This window comes from Stylophora pistillata, chromosome 7 (genome assembly GCF_964205215.1).
Source record: "Stylophora pistillata chromosome 7, jaStyPist1.2, whole genome shotgun sequence".
In the NCBI taxonomy this organism is placed as follows: Eukaryota; Metazoa; Cnidaria; class Anthozoa; order Scleractinia; family Pocilloporidae; genus Stylophora; species Stylophora pistillata.
This window is the reverse complement of record NC_142525.1, coordinates 4,045,350-4,066,007: the sequence shown is the minus strand read 5'-3', so window position 1 is coordinate 4,066,007 and position 20,658 is coordinate 4,045,350. Positions and strand designations below refer to the sequence as shown.

The following is a 20,658-nucleotide window of genomic DNA, read 5'->3' as shown; positions in this document are numbered from 1 at the left end:
TTTACTGGAACATCCCGAGAGTTAAGTACCGCACATCCAGCGCCACCCATTTTCAGACTTTGGTGTCTCAAGGGGTAACCACCCAGAGACCGAGTTTGCGCAGTGGGTAATTGGGTCCCAGTCGTGCTCGTTTTGATCCAACGCGTTTCAAAAATAAACCCTGGGACGAAATAAAATTCTGAATCACACAACCAACATTTCTCGAAAAGATCGCCACAAACCCAGCTGCGCTTCTGCTCAGTTGATCGCGTTACTGAATAGCTGCAACGAGAGTGGCTGGAGCTCACACAAAAGAGACGGAAAAAAAATTATTAACTACGACAGAATTGGGAGATTCCAACGCAGTAAATGCAAAACAGGAAGTGGTAAAGAAGCATTTCGGACATCGCGAGTACGTATGAGATGCAAGTAATTAGCAAATGAATCCTCACAAAAAGTACCTCCAAAGGAAATATTCACTGTTTGTCATGCGCTTGGCACAATGCCGTTAATTTTTTCAGAATACGCCTTAAATTTTGTGATTTAGTGCATGATAACGTAAGGTCTATTTTGCTGCGACGCGATCCTTCAACAAAGGTAAGCTCATAACGGTGGAAAAATATTGCATATCGTATTCTAAGAATGGGCTTGTACGGACTTTAAGTTTTAATAGATCCCAAAATTAAAAGAAAAGGAAAGAAAGGGTCATGTACCTAAATGGCTCTTCAAGAGAGATCTTAAGAGAGTGTATATAAACTTATCTCTTATTATCTAACAAATCAAGGCGTAGAGGCAGATCAAAATATTAAAGAAAGATTTATTTGTGTTATCACAAGCCAGCGACAAAGAAAAAATCCGAGTTTCCGCGAAGAATCGAATTACAGACCTTTTGGATTCCGGGTAACAACAGATGCTCTACCACTGAGCCCTAGAGAATTCTATGGTAAGTCAGGCCGTTAATTGACCAAAAGTTTGATTGAAAGGGGTACAAAATAAGCCGATCAACAAAGTCAAGTAGAAGTATACGACAGAGGAATATTAATATTTTGCATTGTGCGTGTCTGTATATACTGAGGAGCTGTTACGCTATTAAACATTTCACTTCTGGTGAACTTCTGTGTAGTCTTATTCATATAAAAGCGATCAACCAAAAATAAATTCGAAATATCTTCATCAATAAGTCTTCAAGCTCGACACCTTGGAGGCATCAAGGACATATTTGAACGCTTTTTTTATCAGTAAAACTAAACCCCAGATTTCTTACGGTGATACGCAACTCTAAGTCTATTCATGTTGCAGCTCGTGTTAGGTGTAAGTCGAAGTAAAAGATTTTATAATGTTGTGAGAACCTAATTACTTTGTATGCTACTAATTGAATTGGAAATTAACGATTTTATTTGTGAAAGTCTTATCCAATATAATGAAACCGACTTTAAGTTGAAAATCTTCAAATATACTAATATTTGGTTTATTTATGCATTTATTTGCGTTTAATAGGTTTTACGAGTATTACAAATCTTTAATCTTAAGTGCATAATCTAAGTTGGTCTCATCAACGACACATTAACATTGTGTTCAAGTTGCTGTGAAATCTGATCGTTAAATGAGCGCAAGTTTTACTATAAAAAGCTACACAAACAATGACTTGAGCGCGCTTCGAAAACTTTTGAATAGTAAACCCAAAACAAAACATTCCAAAATCACTGAAGATATTTAGCGCAATATGGTTGACATAAGAACTGCGAAACAACGGAGACGCAAGAGGATTCCACGATGGACTGGAACTGGAGAGTAGAGTCAGTAAGTGGTGAATAGTGTCCAAACGGTCGACCTCACATTAACCTGCGCGGAAATTTTCATAGCGCGACAACAGAGAAGGTCGTGCGCGAAAAAGTGAACAGCCACGCGTGTACTTCGCAATTTAGACTATGCGCGCAAGAAATTTATGTAAAGTTTAACGTTCCATCCAGAGTTGCCATGCGCCGATCATTAAAATATTTGTATCTCGTGCACAAAGGAGAAGTCATTGGGAAATCATTTCACACGCGTTTCACAATCGGCAATGTCAACTAAACTCCGAATGAAGCCAATATTTATGAATTTACCAAAGAATATCAGTGTTAAACAGCGTCACCGTTAAACAATCTTCCACACATAGATTACCCCCTCGGAAAAAAGTTGTAAACAATCAGCGGTTGTCTTCTGATTAAAAGCACCATAATTCCTACATCTCTCTAAGACTAAGCTAATCCTGGTTTAAGCAGGGCCGGAAACAAGGAATAAAGTCCTGGCATTAGGTTAACTGCGAGATGGAATTAAATCCATGAAGATCTTATCGATCTGTCTCGCAAGAGTCCTAATGAAACAGGCGCAAGACAACAAGGGCTCTCATTGTAGCATGAGCTCTGAAAGTTATCTAAGTTTCGGTTACCTTATATCCGCCCTCCTTTGAAGTTTCACATCCGTTGAGAATCCCATTTGGTTCAACTTCTTATAATCCCATGCTTTGGAGAACAGTCTTAAAAGTTTGACTCTTTTTTGAGTTGCGGTATTATCAAAAAGAAATACAACACGCCTTGCGTCGACGTGGTAAATGGTCAGAACTCCAGCTTTAAAAAGCAGTAATCAGGACGCGTAATCAATAGTTTCCATAGTGATCGTAATTGGCGTTTCGGAATACTCCTATTGGTTAATTTATATAGCGCGGCATGCAAACTATGCACGTGCAGCACACGCAGGTTATTTATTCTCCGTCGACTTTGACCTTTTGCGTCCTTGATTTAAGCAAAAAAGAAAAACAAACAAACGAAAAAAACGCGTGCATGCGCAGAGAATTTTGTTTTCATATATAAACAAACAAACCACTTACTTTGACATCGCAAAATTTCGTAGAAAACATGTGGAAAAGGCATTTGAAAATCAGTCGTGGCTTCCACCATTCGCGTCTCTCTCTGAAAGTGGATTTTTCTGAGTTACGCTAATAATTTGATTCTAAATAATTCCGACGCATCAAGGAACTGTCGATCCATTCTTATAAGTAGATAAACTACGTCTATCATTTTAACCAGTGCGCAAGATTGACTCGACCAATTGTTTCTTGCGCGTTGTTCAAAGTTGCTTCAAAGAGTATCATTTCGATTTCATCTGGTAGACGCTTGTTAAAATAGAACTTTGCAATTCCCTTTTCACAGAAACATGCCACAGTTTTGTCATAACTTTTCCAGATTTGTTTAACCGATCCATGCTTGAAACCTGGTCTTAATGGTAAAATTCGTTCAGCATTCGCATCAAGATGTTCTCCCGAAATCTCACGGTTGCATCTATTTTTCTGTCCCTCTCCCCTTTCCATTTCATCTCCTTTTATCTTATACTTTCCAATAGAGCATATATGTAGGCTATCTAGTAATCCATTTTGGCTGCCCTTAGCTGAAACAAGAATTTTTTGGCTCTATTATTGCATTGAAAAGCTAAACCTCACTTTTTTGTTCCAGGAAAATACGGGTTGGCAGCTGTTTGAGGAGAAGAATGTGTTGTTGACATAATCAGTCTTTGAATAGATCCAAAATTCATTATATCCTGTTTTGAAATTATGAAATACACAGACAAAATCACAGTTGATTCAAACACCCTTTCATCAACACACATAACATTTTTGTCAGTCACCACCTAATGTGATGGACATCACATTTCAGTAGATGATTAATTCATTAACTTGAGAGATTGAGAGAAAATTGGAGGGTGAGCTTTGCACCTTCCTTTGTCATATTTCAGGATCATTTGATGCAGTAAACAGCTGTCAATCAAGCAATGTGAATATTGCCTATTCCATCCAATTTCTTAGATATTTTACACTTCAGCTACCATAGATGTCCTTAGTCAGAAACTTAATAACTTTGTAAAGACATTGCACAGCTTGTAAACTCTTACTGCTGGACCAAAGTAGTATAATTTTTGGTCTGAATGTAATATAATGTATAAAATTACTCCCTGTATTTACTGAATACTTTCAGAGAACTTAATCAGTGGTCTGACTATTTTAAAACAAAACATCTGTTTATTACAAGTCCCAATAGTTTTTCAGGATTAGCAAAAATTTTGTCCTCCTTGACTTTGAGTGGCTTTATAAACAAATAAAAATACTATTCATTATATTGTTTTGGAGGGAAAAAGAGGAATTGGCTGATTTGATAAATAAATGTAATTTCTTGACAACTACTTGAATAATGTGCTAAGCCCATATTTCGTGCAGTAAATGGTTTGAACCCGGGGATAACATGTGAAGGTGTAGTCTGATTGTCCGGGTGAGTGTAGTCCTGAGAAGGACTGTTGTCGGTGGTAGTGACTGACGTTTCGACAACCTGTGCGGAAGTCATCATCAGAGTCACTTGACTCTGACTTCCACACAGGTTGTCGAAACGTCAGTCACTACCACCGACAACAGTCCTTCTCAGGACTACACTCACCCGGATGATCAGACTACACCTTCACCCATATTTCATGTTGACAAATAACATCCATAACAATTGTTACCACTAAAACAACACTGCTTCCAAAATCAACTTTGGAAAAAACTTTCCCAACAGTCTTAAAACACAGAGCAACACTCAAGATATAGTACTAAAGTGTTCTCCAAAATAAACACAAACAAAACAGATATAAATTATATTGTATGTTCATGGGCACTTCAATGAAAATGTGCTCCAAAAGAATTAGCTTTCATTGAGCGATCAGTCATGTTCATGCTAACAAATTGTAAAGCACAAGTTTCTAAAGCACACACGAAGCAGGAAAGTTACAAACACAAAAAGACTATCAAATATTTTCTAACTACTCTGTCATAAGTTTGACTCATTTTAGCACCAAGGTAATAAACAGAGCTTTTTCACTCATTGCAATCCTCCTAACTATCTACTTTATACAATTCTTATGAAGTTAATTTGGAGAATTTGGTATTGGATCAACTAAAAATCCTCTTTGCTGATTGATATTTTCTTAATTCTCATCAGTACGCTGCTTGAAATTGTATTGCTATTGTAAGGAGAAATTCTTTCTTGATCACTCATGGGAGTTCTAGGGTCCAAATTATTGGTAATTCAAATCACAACACACCTTTCAAATCAATTTACTAATCAGGGTTAGTATTTATTTAGAATAACAGTACTTGCAAGGTACTCACTTTTTGCTTTTTTAATGGGCTTTATTTTCATAATATAGATGTCTTCACTTGTATAACTTTGTTGAAGTAAACATTGATTTCACTGTAAACCACAAACACCTGAGGTTGTATCCCTGAGAAGAAGCAAATAAAAGAAACTACAGTTTATTTAATGTGCCTGATATCATCCCCAGAAACAATATCCTTTTTATCCAAGCATCATTTAAAAATTGAATTAAATTTTCTTTGGCTAAAGCTGATATTTTCTTGGCCCCTGATTTGTAAAAGAAACTCAAAATTGAATACAACAACACTAGAACTTTGGTAAAAACTCAAAGGTCAAAGATCTCTAATAAGGGCTGAAAGATTATCATCATCATACCTTCGAGGAAGAAAATGATATGTAGATATTTACACCTTCCCTGCAATTCTTAACTGTGGGTTTGTTTAGAGTATTCCTAAGTAAATGGCTCTGATCTTGTATCTGATAAGAGAAAACCACCATCTAGCTATCATTATCATTTAACTATAAATGGTTTGAACCCAGAATTGACAGTTGGTTTTAGGTTGGTCATCTTTGTGAGAGAGGTGGGTGCCAAAAAGAGTTGTTTCCAGAAGAAGTGACTGATTATTTCAACAGCTTCAGCAGAAATGTGTCGAGACAACTTGAAGTCAATGCTTGACTCTTCTGTCAACTTCTTACAAGTTGTTGAGATAATAATGTCTTTACCGTTGACAGCAGTCTTTTTTATGATTCTCTCAACTGACTGATCAAGTATCATGTTGTCTGATCAATTTTTGTTATCTTTCCCTACCATTTCTTCAGTACTATCTATAGAATGGCAATGGCAAGAACCTCGGGAGAGCTCACATCACCATACTCCAAAGCTCAAGAACATACATTACCAGGAGCCACCTAAACTAAAAATGTTTTGGATTGAATGCTTTAACAATAACCTGCAGGCAATCTGCAGACCCACACACGCCAGTTTGTTTACAGTTTACTTAAGTTCACACTCCGTGATAGTACCAGTTTGGCTCTCCTTTCGTGATTAAAGCAGCATTCGGTAGATTAGTGAGGTCTGCCATCCGCAGTTTGCAAACCTCTCACACTGCATTGGGAAAAGTTAGCTATATACCAATGTTATGAGCACGATTTCTTTATAGAGTACCTTTATAGAGTAACAAGCATCATTTAAAAATTGAATTAAATTTTCATTGGCTAAAGCTGATATTTTCTTGGTCCCTGATTTGTAAAAGAAACTCAAAATTGAATACAACAACACTAGAACTTTGGTAAAAACTCAAAAGTCAAAGATCTCTAATGAGGGCTGAAAGATTATCAGGATCATACCTCTGAGGTAGAAAATGATATGCAGATATTTACACCTTCCCTGCGATTCTGCCTGCTTGCGATTCCCTGCCTCGTTCTCAGTGTAAAGTGTCGTATCTTTAAGTATGCTCCATCATAGGAATATATCTATGGTTCTGTCCTCGTGTACCGGTTCACAAGAGCCAATACAAAAGACCAAACAATACACAATAGCTAACCGATAACTCCTAAACAAAGAAAGAACAATGGTAATTCCCTTGTGAACCGGTACACCAGGACAGAACCATATCTATCTATATATCTATATTTATACAGGATAGCCCCTTCAGTGTAGTAAACACTGGTATCAACGGGGGTCCTGTTACCCACCCATCCCACCCCAGGGGAGGACATCCATTACACAGTAATCTCGTGCGTGGGAAATTAACGTCTCCTGCCCCTAACCCTGCAAGACACGGGACCTCCATTTATTCGTCCCTATCCGAGAATATCGGCATGATTGTATGTTAACTATGAATATCAATGTTGTTAAAGGTATTTAAATGATGTGAACAATGATTAAATTTGTTGTAGTTTGTGACCGTACAACCGGTCACAATGTTTTATAAGTCACACTTTTGTACGTATTCGTTCTAACACTGTTACTGAGTTGAGAGTGTAGAAAGCAGAGTAATTAACGTTATGAGATTAAGAGACGAGAACTAAAGTGGATACTGTGAAAATCTGGCATCGGAGAAAAAGTGTATACATTTTAAAATGACCAATGATTAACTTGCGAAGAGCCACGAGGTCAAGTTGTCAACCTGAGTCCTTAACAAGTTACCACAATATCATAGAAGATCTTGCCACGGTATACATCGAAAATCTTGTGTAGTTAAACGGTTATTTTCTATATCTAATCGTAAGCGATTTAAGTAAATACTCTCCAGTAGATAGGTCGAAACAATTCTTAATAATCGTCTCCAAATTAGGAGAATCTAAGTCGTAAATTTTGTGTACCGCTCGACGATTTCAAAGGCCGCATTATTCATAGGTAGAATTTCCACAGGTAGTTTTTGAAATATTTTTAAGGCTGGAAGTTAAACCTTTTGGTGAGAAAACTTTGAGAAAAATTCACCTTAGCTCAAGTTTGTTAGGCAGAGTAAGTAACTCTCCTTTGTCAGGTCTACTTCGACCGCCATTTTGGTTTATGGCGTCTATTGTTCTAGTTCGACCAATGCGCATCGCGGATCAATATTAGTAACAATCAGAGAGGATCGGCAGAAAGCTTTAAAATTTGAAATCGACTCTAAGTGATTTACGTCTCTTTAAGAATCGTTTACTCGTATCGTTTTTCTATCTTTCAAAACAGAAATTTGCTCAGATATTGAATATTAATGAAACTGTAAGACAGTAACCTGCTTGTTATAACAGTTCCTGAAATAAACGAAAACTTTTCTCCTAAAGAAAGGTGACAGCCAGACATCAACGAAACGGCTTAGAGAAAGGAAAACGGTCATGTCAAAAAAAAAAAAAAACCAGCTACGATGAAAGCATGTCAGCTGTTGATTTTCTAATTTTTTATACACCTTTTCTTTAAAAAAATTACCCATGAATTTAAACGTTGAATCACAAAAGTGAAAAAAAAAAAATTGAAAAGGAAGGCGTCTGGTTCTATTTGTCAAAAATTTAAAAAACTGAATTTCCCGACATAGAGATCTTGGTTGAAAGATTTAATAAGAAGCAAGAGATTTTGGCTTTCAGAAATACTTTGCTTCTTTTCCATGATACTCAAGTGGTAAAGATCTTTCTGCTTCTACGTTACCCACCCACATCAGTTACTGTTCACATAATTTTTCCCGTAAAATAAGACATACTCATCAAATTCGTTGTAAAAACAAAGGCCCTATTCTTTGAAAACAAGTTACTTGTGAGATCAACGGAAAATGTTTCATGAAGTCAACGATATCAACTTAAGGACTACTATCCCAAAACTGGATAACGCTGACAATGAATTACTTTTTTTTCTTTTATAAATAAGCAAGTAGAATTTTGGGGCTGAAGCTGGACGTTCTCACATAGGTTTTGGTCTCGGCTTCTAGCCGAATGTTTATGGTTTCTTTTTCATTACAATCCAAGAGCTTCTGAAAGCCAAAAATTAATGGTCTCGGCGTATAGCCGGGATCGGCTTGTAGGCAAGTAAATACGGCAGTAAAAAACATACCTAGGCTGAGAGTCAACTACGCACGTCTTTTATTTGCCCAATTTTTTTATGTTTGAGAAGTATAAATAAAGGTAAAAGAAATGTAGAGCTGTGGTCTAACAGGACAATTCACTCACGTCCGAATTGATCACTTGAAATACTATAGGACAAATTTCCAAGAACATGTAAAGAACGTATTCAGGTTAAAAACGCAAAAAAAGACCGGCATTTTTCTTTTTCTTTTTTTACGATTTGAGCAAAATGACCCGTGCACTAAATGAGGACCTAAGTAGTAAGGACGGCAACAGTAAGACAATCGTCGATTAAAAATATAATTTTTTTTCTCATTGAATTTTACGAATGACCGGTGTTTACCGTCGATAACGGTAACAGACTCAAACTAAAATGCATCTTGTTTGAGTAGCGTTCGGTTCCAAATAAAAGAAGAGAACATCACACCGTTAGAATACCGTTCTCAGACCACTCCAATTTTAGTGATTGCACAGTTTCTTGTTGATTCTCGTCTTTGCACCGAGGGGTTTTTCCCGGGGTTCTCTGGTTCTCGTCCCTCCACAAAAACACAAAATTCTAAATTTCACTTCAACCTGGAATCAGTGGACAAGAAGGGCCACCTTGTTGAATGTCCCTTGCTATAGCCCCATTTTTTTAATAAGAAAGAACAAAACAAAACAAAACAGTTTCTCCATCTGGTATCAACCATTTATTGATTTCTTTAGATTTACTAACTAAGCAATTACCTGATGCTCATTAAATATTAAATAAATTAGAAGTGATTCAAGACTGTGCATTTCTACTAAATCTTCTACAACCTTGCACTTAAATGTACACACATCTTCGAGAAAAAAAGAATAGATGCCTACAAAACTTATCGTCATACTCAATATATTAATAATGTGTATAAGAAATTAGGTGAAGATATCTTTTTTAAGTAGTTTTGTCAAAGCATATGAGCTGGCTGTTAAAGTGTGATAGCATTTGATAAACATGACAGACATTCACCTGCTCTGATGGCCCACAGTGTAGCATTAACAAGGTTTCTTTTAGCAGAAATCTCTTTATATTTTCCCCCCTAAAATATCTTAGGTTCTCAACCTCATTCCCAGGGCTTTTTTCCTTAGTTGGGGGTGGGGACAGGGTGGGGCACCCACCCCACCCCACCCCCAGCTAAGGGAAAAGCCCTGGGAACGAGGTTGTTTAGTTCTTACATCACTAAATGGTTGAGTTTGAAAACCTTCAGGTAGCATAACTTTACCCAACTAGCCCTTCAGACCCTGAGAGTGATCAGAACCTAATTTCTCCTTACAGTAAAATTACTGAATCAATCATTACGATTATAAGAATAAAGGAAATGATCACCAACATAAAAAGCTTTGTCGGTTCATCAAATTCTCCTTACCAGCACCAAAGGAAGTGTATGGAGAAGAGAATGGAAAACATGGATGCTGATGTTAAGGGGGTAAAGGGTTAATTACCCCAAGGGTTGTTAATTACCCCAGGGGTTGTTAATTACCCCTAGGGGTTGTTAATCAAAACCTAACAAATCTATAAGAAATTTTGTACCCCAACATGCAACACAAGGTTCTACCTTAGTTTTACATGAGTTTGTGATGGCAGATCATCATCTGTCATGGCCTCATGATTGCCAAAAAAAAAACCTGGAGATTCCATGATCACTGCAAAACTGCATTCTGTACTTGATAATTCTTTTTTTAATGACCATTACTTTATAAAGACTCTCAGTTATTATATATTAAGAATGCAGCAGAATTGTTTAACTGCATCAATATCAGTGTCTAAAAAATTGTGCACCTACCCCCACACCCCAGTAACCCATCATTAACTCTGACCCATTATTGTTTGACTGTTAATGGTTAAAGAAGGGGTAGGTGTACAGTTGAACAGACACTGACTTTGATCCATTCAAACAATGAACCATTTTTGTGAAAGCACTTTTTCAAGTTCCAACATAAATCATAAATGAGACAACTCAAAAAGTATGCTTTTAACTATACACTGACGAAAGTAATCAAGCTTACAACAACAAAATATGTCACAAAAAGTAAGAGCACCAATATCATATCCGAGAGACATAACTGGCCATGCGAAAATAAACAGGGGATTACTTAAACTTCCAGCAGTTGATGAATCACTGAAGAAAAGGTATCAGACTATGAATACTGCAAAGAGACTGAAAAAAAAAAAAACTTTTGAGGCTAGCCTTAAGAGTGACCCTGATCGTTTCTCCAAATGGCATCCCAGCCCCTCTCTTCATTTTTGACTGTCACTCACCCCCTTGGTAAAAATTTCTTTCTCTCCCCAACTTTCCTCTGCCATTAAAGTCAAAGATGACAGCCATTTTTCACTAACATGATACTGAGCATTCAATTGCACAAATGATGTCTGCTCTGCAGGCAATCAAAAAGGCCTGCAAAGAGGAATGGCTATCTCATGCCAGCTGTACTGGACTTCCCCAAACAAGAAACAGCTTGAAAAACTTGCTGTGCACATTGGTGCAGAGAGGAATAAGGCTGCAGAAAGGCAGGGCTCAAACACTTACTTTTCAACTTACTAGCCAAGTGGCTTGTGACATCTTAGATGTTACGACAATTTCAGTATGTTTACTAGTCAAACTGGCTAGTGGAAATAAAAAACCACTAGCCAAAACTGAATTTCTACTGGTCTGTGGCTAATTGGCTACTGTTGGTGTTGAGCCTTGAGAGGATTAAGTATGTTTGAAAATTTGAACTTAGTAGATAGCTATATGATTGCTAATTTGATGCGAAAGTGATGTTAGTTAACAACAATTTTAAGTATAGACCTTTAAGCTATCATGTATATCAATGAGGTGCCTCTAATCAGAGTACTTATTTAAAAAATTTTTCACCAAAAGACCAAATTAAAAGTTAAATTTAAACTACGGTCACCAAATTACAAACTATTTATCTATTGTCTCTGTTGCTCTACAAACGTCATGGCTGATATCATGGGCTGGGTAAGGCCTGGGGGCAAGGACTGCACATCGTCAAGAATGTTAGCTGTGACATCGTTAATCCTACAAAGAAATAAATTCAATAAAAATATTTGATGGAGTTCTGGAGTCTTATTGCCTCACTGTTGGAGGTTGGAGGTTGGAGGTCGTGGGAGAAGGTGCGGACAGCAGCAACCAATCGACTGGAGTGGAAAAGCTCTGTGAGGGCCCTATGTGCCACGAGGCATGAAAAGGACTGATGATGATGATGATGATGATGATTGCCTCGCTGCACACTTTTTCAACCCTTTAAACCCTAGGAATGACCAGCATCTAATTTCTCACGTATGATGCACGATCCTCGCAGTAGATAGCGCTATTTAAGCAATAGCGAAATTCAGACCTGAAAAAAATCAGGCCTGTACGGGACTCGAACCACTGACCTCTGCGATACTAGTGCAGTGCTCTAACCAATTGAGCTAACAAGCCAACTGAGAGCAGGCCGTTAAGTTGATTCGTAATGAACCCGTGAAAGTGATAAAATGAGAAATATATGATTTTCATATATTTATTCTATCTCATCTAATTTCTCCTTACGATATCACCCCTGAATCACAGATTAAGGTCAGGAGGATAAAGAAAATGATCAGTCACTGAACAAACTCTTGATTGTTAAATAAATTCTCCTTGTCAGCACCTTCGGAAATGTATAGAGAACAGTATGGAGAATATGGAAGGGTAACTAGTTTTTTTCTGAGTGTGTGTTTCTGTGTTGTTGTATGTGTTACTTTATGAAGTCTTAAGTACCTGATACCGTTACTCATTACAGTATTTAAAATCCAAAGGATGGCTGCTCAATTCTATTGGCCTGGTGGTTACTTTTGGCAGCCATGCACTTTATTTTATTTGTTTTATTATTTTTTTGTAAAGTAAATTTAATTTAATTCAGGGTGCAAAAAAGGTTGTTGTTATAAAAAGAAAATAATTCAAATACTGGAAAATTATAGACGAACGATCGACGTTTCATTTCTTTTTATCATATTCTCAACTGGATGACCGAGACAATTCACAGCCGTAAAGTTGTTGTTTTTGTTGTTGTTGTTGGTGGTGGTGAAGAGGGCTGACAATTTCTGCATCAAGCCTGTAAGAACATTGATTTGCCTTGCCCTTTACAAATTCACGAAAGTACAGATGGTGATATTTTATTCTGGCACCAATGAAAAATACCACATGCAAAAATGTAATCATTTAATGATATTCCTTGGGAGTTTACTTGATCTGGATCCATGGACAAACTTGACATTTTGGAAAATGCATTTCTTACCATTCTTTTTGTTCGTGGGGTAGCCTAGGAATGGAATCTTTGTCTTTCGGTACCAGGCCAGCTTTTAAACTTTTGAAATTAGACTCGATATTTTTTTTGTATTCCATCATTGGAGTGCCAGCCTGATTAACAGATTGCTGTTCCGTAACAAAATAAAAAAAAAGATATGATCAGGAACATTTAGAATTAACATGCTCTCAGCACTGTACTATAGTCAAAAATATTAGCACTAATCAAGCCTAATTGGTTGCAAAAAAAAATTCCAAGGGCATGGATATCTATATTATTCAGAAAATTCAGAAAAAGCCTTGATGAGAGTAAATTGCATTATACTGCTAAGGGAACAACCCACAAAATCGTTAAGTTCTCAATGAGCCTAATTAATGAAGCTGTCAAATATTAACCAGAGGATCACAAAGTAAGTTAAACTGAGCAACAGAAACTCTGTATGGTGAGCTAAGCTGTTACAATGTTGTACGCAGGACCAGTGGCATAAGCAAACCTGGAAATTGCCTTGACACTTTCCCTTCCATGAGTGACCAAGACAGAATTTCTCCTTAGAATATTAATACAGTAACAGGCAGACAAGTAATGAGAGTAAAGAAAAATATCAATTAGGGAATTATTAGTTGATTTGGTACCAAATTCTCCAAACCAACATCATAAAAATTGTAGTTAGACACAAACGAGAATTTTTAATCAGATCTTGGGAGACCCAATGGTGAAACATTAAAGGTTTTCTTCCTCGTGGGACTTAAAATTTTTCCTTACACCCGCACTTGTGACAAGACCGAAAAAAAATCTTTCTTTGTTTCATTGCTTGGCTCAAAATTAACCATCTTTCTTATTCGATGATAATTTGTTGACACTGTATTTCACCACAATGAAAAGCCAAAACTTATTCATAATTATAACCATAGAAAGTACTCAAGAAGGCAAAAACTGGTACCAGTAGCTATTTAATTTGCAAAAAGATATCCTACAATTTGGCAAATGGAATCTTCCTTGCCAAATGACATGAAAAATAAACCAAGATAAATTGTGTAATGTTTTAATATTGAGCAGTATCTTACATATAGCAGTGCAGTCTGATGTGCCATGTATTTGTGGTTTGTGAGGTTGAATGCATCACTGTTGAGCTGATGGCTCAGTGTTATAAGCTGGTTCAACATCCCCAGGTGTGGAAAATATCCTGAAACAATAACCACAATTAAATGGTAATTAGCCTGCAATACAGGCGTCTTATCAGGACGAGTCAATGTTATAAGCTTATGATTGTTTATCGATGCCATGTTTGATTAAGAGTCAGAGTGGACTGTGGGGTAGGGGGTGGGGGAAGGGCAAGGAGTAATATTCACTCTCCCACCCCAGCCCCCTCCTTATTTTTGACCATCACTCACCCCCTTAGTACAAATGTCTTTCTCTCCCCAGCCTTCTGCTGCCATTAAAATCAAAGATGGCCGCAATTTTTCACAAAGAAAATACTAAGCACAAACACTTTCCCAAATTTCACCTGATCTGCAGGCTATTAACTGGCTGCCACAATACACAAATTCCCTAGCATATTCTTTTCTGTTCTTCTTCTTTTTGTTTTGGTTTTAGCCCCAGAGAAACAGATGACCATGTGTTCTGTTTGACTATTTTAGCTGACAGCAGTATCAAGTACTGGACTATTGATACACAAGGAGAAAAACTTACCATCCATGGAAGATTTCTGGGTTTGAAATGCTGGCCTCTCAGGATTTTTTAAATATGAAGTGACTTTTGGAAACAGTAGAGACAATCCAGTCTGCCGCAAATAATCCTAAAGAAAAGTACATTTTCTATTAATCAAGATCTCAAACAATGTGAGAGAATGGGGAAAGGGGTGCAATTGCCATTTCATAATAGGAGACATCTCTTTCCAAAACCAATCAAATCCTAAGACAAGAACCCCTCTCTATTAGCTTTTAAACAAGATAAGGCATACAACTACATTAAATAAAAAAGACACACACGATGTTTCCTCGAATAAATGCCCATACTCTAATAAGCAACCTCCCTGAATAAATGCCTCCCCCTAGGCAATAGTTTCAATCCAGCAACCCCCCCCCCTCAGATAAATGCCCAGGCTCTTATTACCATCCTCCCCATATTAATGCCCACCCCCTAGACCATAGTTTCAAACAAGGACCCCCCTCAAATAAACACCCCCTCCCCCTACTCATGCCTTACTTTCTTGAATAGTAGGGATACATTAAGAGAAAGCTTTTTCTACTGCCATTTCATTTATCACTTTTTAAGCTTCAACTACAATGAAGTCACTGCAGGAGAAAAAAAAATTTTTTTCCATTCTAGTCATTTCCATCTGCACATGCTTGCAGAGTTCCTTTTGTTACGAGGATCGAATTATTTTTACTGAATCTGTCATGCAATCCCAGACTTTTTTAGAATTATCTATAATCTGTAATGTTCCAGAAACTTCTTTCGTGTGACTCAGCAGTTTCCAAAAATAGTACAACTTGTAATACGCTATAAATAGTAATAGAACGTTCTAGATAACTAAAGTAAAGGTATAAAAGCTGGCTTGTGAGAAGTACATAGGAGATTTGCCTTAGGGCTTACCCTCGTGGCTTGCTGACTGAACTATTGGAAGCTATGATATGACGAGGCTATGACCTTTTGACCTTGCGATATCCGGAGAGAAGAAAGAGATGAAAAAGACAATAGTCAAGAGAAGAAGAAGATAGAGAATACAGAGTTTACTATGGAGTCCTCCGGAAGAGTTTGTGTACAAGGAAAGAATGCGATAAATCAAGAAAGCCAAGCGCTGTGGTCTTCAGTTGGCGGATGTTGGAATTGGAAGTTGATCAAGACGACGAAAACTTACACGGCATGAAGGATTGTAAGCCTGCTTTATGAACTGCTTAACTTAATCTTTAACCTAAGTCAATTAGACAATGTAAAACTAATTAAATAATAGTTAAAATGGGTAACTGCTTGTTGTTACATTTTTGTTGCGTGCCATAAATTATATCATACTCGGGAGTCTACTTTCATATATGCTTTGTTAGCGGACATTTGTTGGTCATTCGTGCACGTAACACTTTATATAGAATGATTTTAGTCCTATTGCTGCACTAACCTATTAGAGGAAATGTGGTATTTATGCTTTTGTATGCTAGTGGTCAAGCAAGTACATATCTGAAACAATGATCATAGGCATGTACACTATACTGCACATAATATTATGCAATTAAAAAATCTCTAAGGCAAACTGCTTGAATGAAAAAGTCCCTATAAAAATTGAGAAGAAAATATTTCTATCAGTTATAATCGTTCCTTGGCAAATTGCTATTTATCATCCATAATATTTCACTTACTTTTAATGATGGTCTAGGATCTGGAAGAAATTGGATAATTTCTCGCATTTTCTCAAAGAGTACTTGTGCTGAAACATCAAATTCCATAAAAATTAAAACTTTCACCACAGTTATGCCTAAATGAATGAAAACTTTCCTTCTTAACAAATAATTTGTGTCTGCTATAAAAAATTTAACATCAAGGGTTTGTGCTGTAGAATGGTTACTTAGGATTTGGATAAAAATCAAAATTCTACAGATCACTTTGAGTAAAACTTTTAGACAAGGTCACTTTTGATTAAAACTTTTGACCAGGGTAACTTTTGAGTAAACTTTTAGCCAAGGTCACTTTTGATTAAAACTTTTAGATAAGGTACCTTTTGAGTAAAACTTCTAGTAGGCAACTTTTGTAAAAGTAGGATATGTTATGAAACTCTACACATCATATGTATCCTGGCAGTACGTAGGAAGTTTGTCATCATGGACCTAGTGTAAACAACCTAGCCTGTCACAAGTCTCCTATGGCTTGGGACCCAGTTGTTCGAAGGCTGATTAGTGTTAACCCAGGGTTAAATTTTAATTCAAGTAAATTCCTTATTCCACTCTTCAAATGCCTTTTCCAGACAATTTTCTCTATTCTTGCAGTGGTTTCATGAATGTTTTCAGCAGGAGGGTAACTGGTTTTCATAGGCGGGCAAAACCTTTTTGAACTGAACTTCATTATAAGATAAACTTTTCTCCAAATTGTCAAACCAGGTGGGCAAAACCGTCCTCGCGACTGGTCAATTTGCCCGCTGCCCGGCCCTTAATGAAACCCCTGTCTTGGTAAAGCATCCAGTCATCAAATTGTGGACAAAAAGAATAATGAGATACAGTGAATGTATGAAGTTCATATATTTTGAACTGCGGTATTAGATACGTATGATGCACGATCCTCGCAGTAGATAGCGCTATTTATGCAATAGCGAAAATCAGACCTGAAAAAAATCAGGCCTGTACGGGACTCGAACCCCTGACCTCTGCGATACTAGTGCAGCGCTCTACCAATTGAGCTAACAAGCCAACTGGGAGCAGGCCGTTAAGTTGATTCATAATAAACCCATGAAAGTGATAAATGAGCTCAATTGGTAGAGCGCTGCACTAGTATCGTAGAGGTCAGTGGTTCGAGTCCCGTACAGGCCTGATTTTTTTCAGGTCTGATTTTCGCTATTGCATAAATAGCGCTATCTACTGCGAGGATCGTGCATCATACGTATCTAATACCGCAGTTCAAAATATATGAACTTCATATATTCATTGTATCTCATTTATCACTTTCACGGGTTTATTACGAATCAACTTAACGGCCTGCTCCCAGTTGGCTTGTTAGCTCAATTGGTAGAGTGCTGCACTAGTATCGCAGAAGTCAGTGGTTCGAGTCCCATACAGGCCTGAGTTTTTCAGGTCTGATTTTCGCTTTTGCATAAATAGCACTATCTACTGCGAGGATCGTGCATCATACGTATCTAATACCGCAGTTCAAAATATATGAACTTCATATATTCATTGTATCTCATTTATCACTTTCACGGGTTTATTACGAATCAACTTAACGGCCTGCTCCCAGTTGGCTTGTTAGCTCAATTGGTAGAGTGCTGCACTAGTATCGCAGAAGTCAGTGGTTCGAGTCCCGTACAGGCCTGAGTTTTTCAGGTCTGATTTTCGCTTTTGCATAAATAGCACTATCTACTGCGAGGATCGTGCATCATACGTATCTAATACCGCAGTTCAAAATATATGAACTTCATATATTCATTGTATCTCATTTACCACTTTCACGGGTTTATTACGAATCAACTTAACGGCCTGCTCCCAGTTGGCTTGTTAGCTCAATTGGTAGAGCGCTGCACTAGTATCGCAGAGGTCAATGGTTCGAGTCCCGTACAGGCCTGATTTTTTTCAGGTCTGATTTTCGCTATTGCATAAATAGCGCTATCTACTGCGAGGATCATGCATCATACGTAAAAATAATAATAATAATAAATTATCTTTAAAGGCTATCAAACCTGAAATCAAATGTCACATTAATCCTGGCTCATCTTAACCCTTTAACTCTGATGAGTGACCAAGACAGAATTTCTCCTTACAATATCAATACAATATCAAGCAGACAAGTGATGAGAATAAAGAAAATATCAATTAGGGGACAATTAGTTGATCCAATACCAAATTCTCCACACTAATACCATAAGAATTGTATTGCAGACGGTAAGGAGAATTGCTATTGAGATCTCAGGAGTGCAAGGGTTAACCCAGCTTTGTACAACCCAGTTCAGTGGTAGACATCTGATGCCCGATATATTCTGTACGATTTCTTTCTTTTAAGCGTGTGATGCTGTCACAGCCGTCACAACAGAGGGTAGACTGGGCTTGACTCATTCATCAGACTGTTAAAGATACTCAAACGATTGACTGAACTTGACTCATTCATCAGACTTAGTGACGCGTAACTTTTTTTAGGCTGGGGTTGCGTGAAAAATATATCTGGCATGGTATAGTAGTAGAGCATCCAATATCCTGATGGGAAGATCGCGGTTTGGACTCCCATGGAGAGCACTCTGAGATTTTCTCACCTGTGTCAATCCCCGAATAACATCTTCTTTTATCTTCCTTCCATTTCAAGATTGAACTTTTGTTACCCAAAATTTTTTCAAACTTTGAAAAATTAGTATGAAAATCAATGTCCACACACAAAGCCTTTCTACTAACACTCCTATAAAATACCACAGTTGACGAATAGGTTACTTAGCAATTAAAAACTTGCAGCTTGCACATGTACCTTTTGGTTCAAATTTGTTTTGATATTCCACTTTATGACTTGCATCGATCTTTCCCATCGTTGTCTGGAATCGAGAAAAAGATTTATCCCAAAAAATGTTACGTGCCTATTAACATTCTTGAAACTTGGGAAGTCAATACATCGAGGAAAATCGAGTTACGTATCAATAGTGATCAGTGCGAGTGACTAAGAACTAAATTGTGTACTGTTGGCCACTCAACTTAAGAAAAGCAAAAGAAAAGAGAAATAAAATAAACTAAATGAAAGCGGTGGAAATTAAAATGTTTCTTACAGCGTACTCCTTCTTGCAAAGTGGCTCCAGTTGGGAACACAAGGTCAGAACTTCAATAGCAACATCGTCTGGAGAAAACTGAACTTTCCAGAGTGGCTCATGAAGTCGGACCTCCACTGCAGGATATAGGTAAAACAGGTGCATTGACATGTTTGGTTAATATTCACAGGGTAGGGAAGGAGAGGAAGGCCAAAATGCACCAACCTTTGAATGAAGGGTCGTAGGCGAGAGGTACACATAACGGCCCTAGAAGTATGGCTCGTTCCATATTCAGTTTTCGATTTCAAGTCTTTGCGATGTTGGATTATCTGCACATAAAATCTGCATAGCATCTTCCTTCAGAGGACGCCATGACAGCTGCCCTGATAGATCTGTTGTGTATGATTCACAAATCATCCCACGTATTATATTCTCATTATTTCGATGTGCCGCTGACCAATTTGTTTAAAAGGAGTCCCATTTTTAGATTTGCTTGGTGGCATCAGGCGGGAAGGAGTATCCTGACTTCATTAAAAAAAAAAAAAAAAAAAAAAAAAAAAAAATTTCGTTGGTAAAGGACTGAATGAAAAATTAAACTAATTGAACAAGAAAAAAAAATGTTAAGCGAACTAGCGAACCGGTAGGTTCAGTAATCCAAAACATGGAGTTGACCCGGCGATTTAAACTCCTGCAGGTGGGAACTTAACGGGATGCTCGTCAGTTAGCGGGGCCTACAGAAGAGAAGGAAGGAGGTAATGTAAAGTTAAGTCTGTTTACGAGCCTAGTGGCCCATTAGGCAGGTGCTTAACTCCGGTTTCTGTAGCATGAAGCGACTAGGAGTATTTCTACTCACCCTTGGATGGGATGCCAGTCCATCGCAGGGTTACCCCCCAGCATTAAATTGCCGGTACCCATTTACACACCTGGGTGAAGAGAGGCACTGTGAGAGTAAAGTGTCTTGCCTAAGGAGGTAATAGGGGTGGGGATTTATTAGAGAGGGGGGACAGGATTGTTGGTATTTAAAGAGATAATTGGAGTAATCTCAATACCAGGCCGTTAAACGGTAAAATGGAACGGAACAGTAAACAGAGTGATGGGTTTGGTCCGGCTGGAAAAAAAAAAGGATTTGGGTTGGGTAATTTTTCCTCCTTTCTCCGATCCACAGAAACTATCACACGATTCATTGTCACGCTTCCTTAGGATAAACCGAACGTCCGAATCATGCCAAGTCATCTCATGAATTCAACGTAACGTTAACATCAGGCA

The 20,658-nt window shown here is 37.6% G+C and overlaps 1 protein-coding gene and 1 long non-coding RNA gene across 2 annotated transcripts; both read right to left on the bottom strand.

The window, feature by feature from the left end:
- Positions 1–5,155: 5,155 nt before the first annotated feature.
- On the bottom strand, positions 5,156–7,534 carry LOC148726261 (uncharacterized). Its single transcript, XR_015990071.1, has 3 exons — positions 6,489–7,534; positions 5,517–5,618; positions 5,156–5,268 (listed from the first exon to the last, which is right to left on the bottom strand). It is a non-coding gene; the product is annotated as an uncharacterized LOC148726261 (long non-coding RNA).
- A 1,821-nt stretch (positions 7,535–9,355) lies between these two features.
- Positions 9,356–19,794, bottom strand: LOC111339118 (uncharacterized). The gene is made up of 8 exons (XM_022945703.2): positions 19,618–19,794; positions 19,414–19,529; positions 19,122–19,185; positions 16,325–16,392; positions 14,661–14,766; positions 14,036–14,154; positions 12,963–13,099; positions 9,356–11,722 (listed from the first exon to the last, which is right to left on the bottom strand). Exons 1-8 carry the CDS (start codon positions 19,679–19,681, stop codon positions 11,614–11,616), a joined length of 783 nt encoding a protein of 260 aa, XP_022801438.2. The 5' UTR covers positions 19,682–19,794; the 3' UTR covers positions 9,356–11,613.
- Positions 19,795–20,658: the final 864 nt, after the last annotated feature.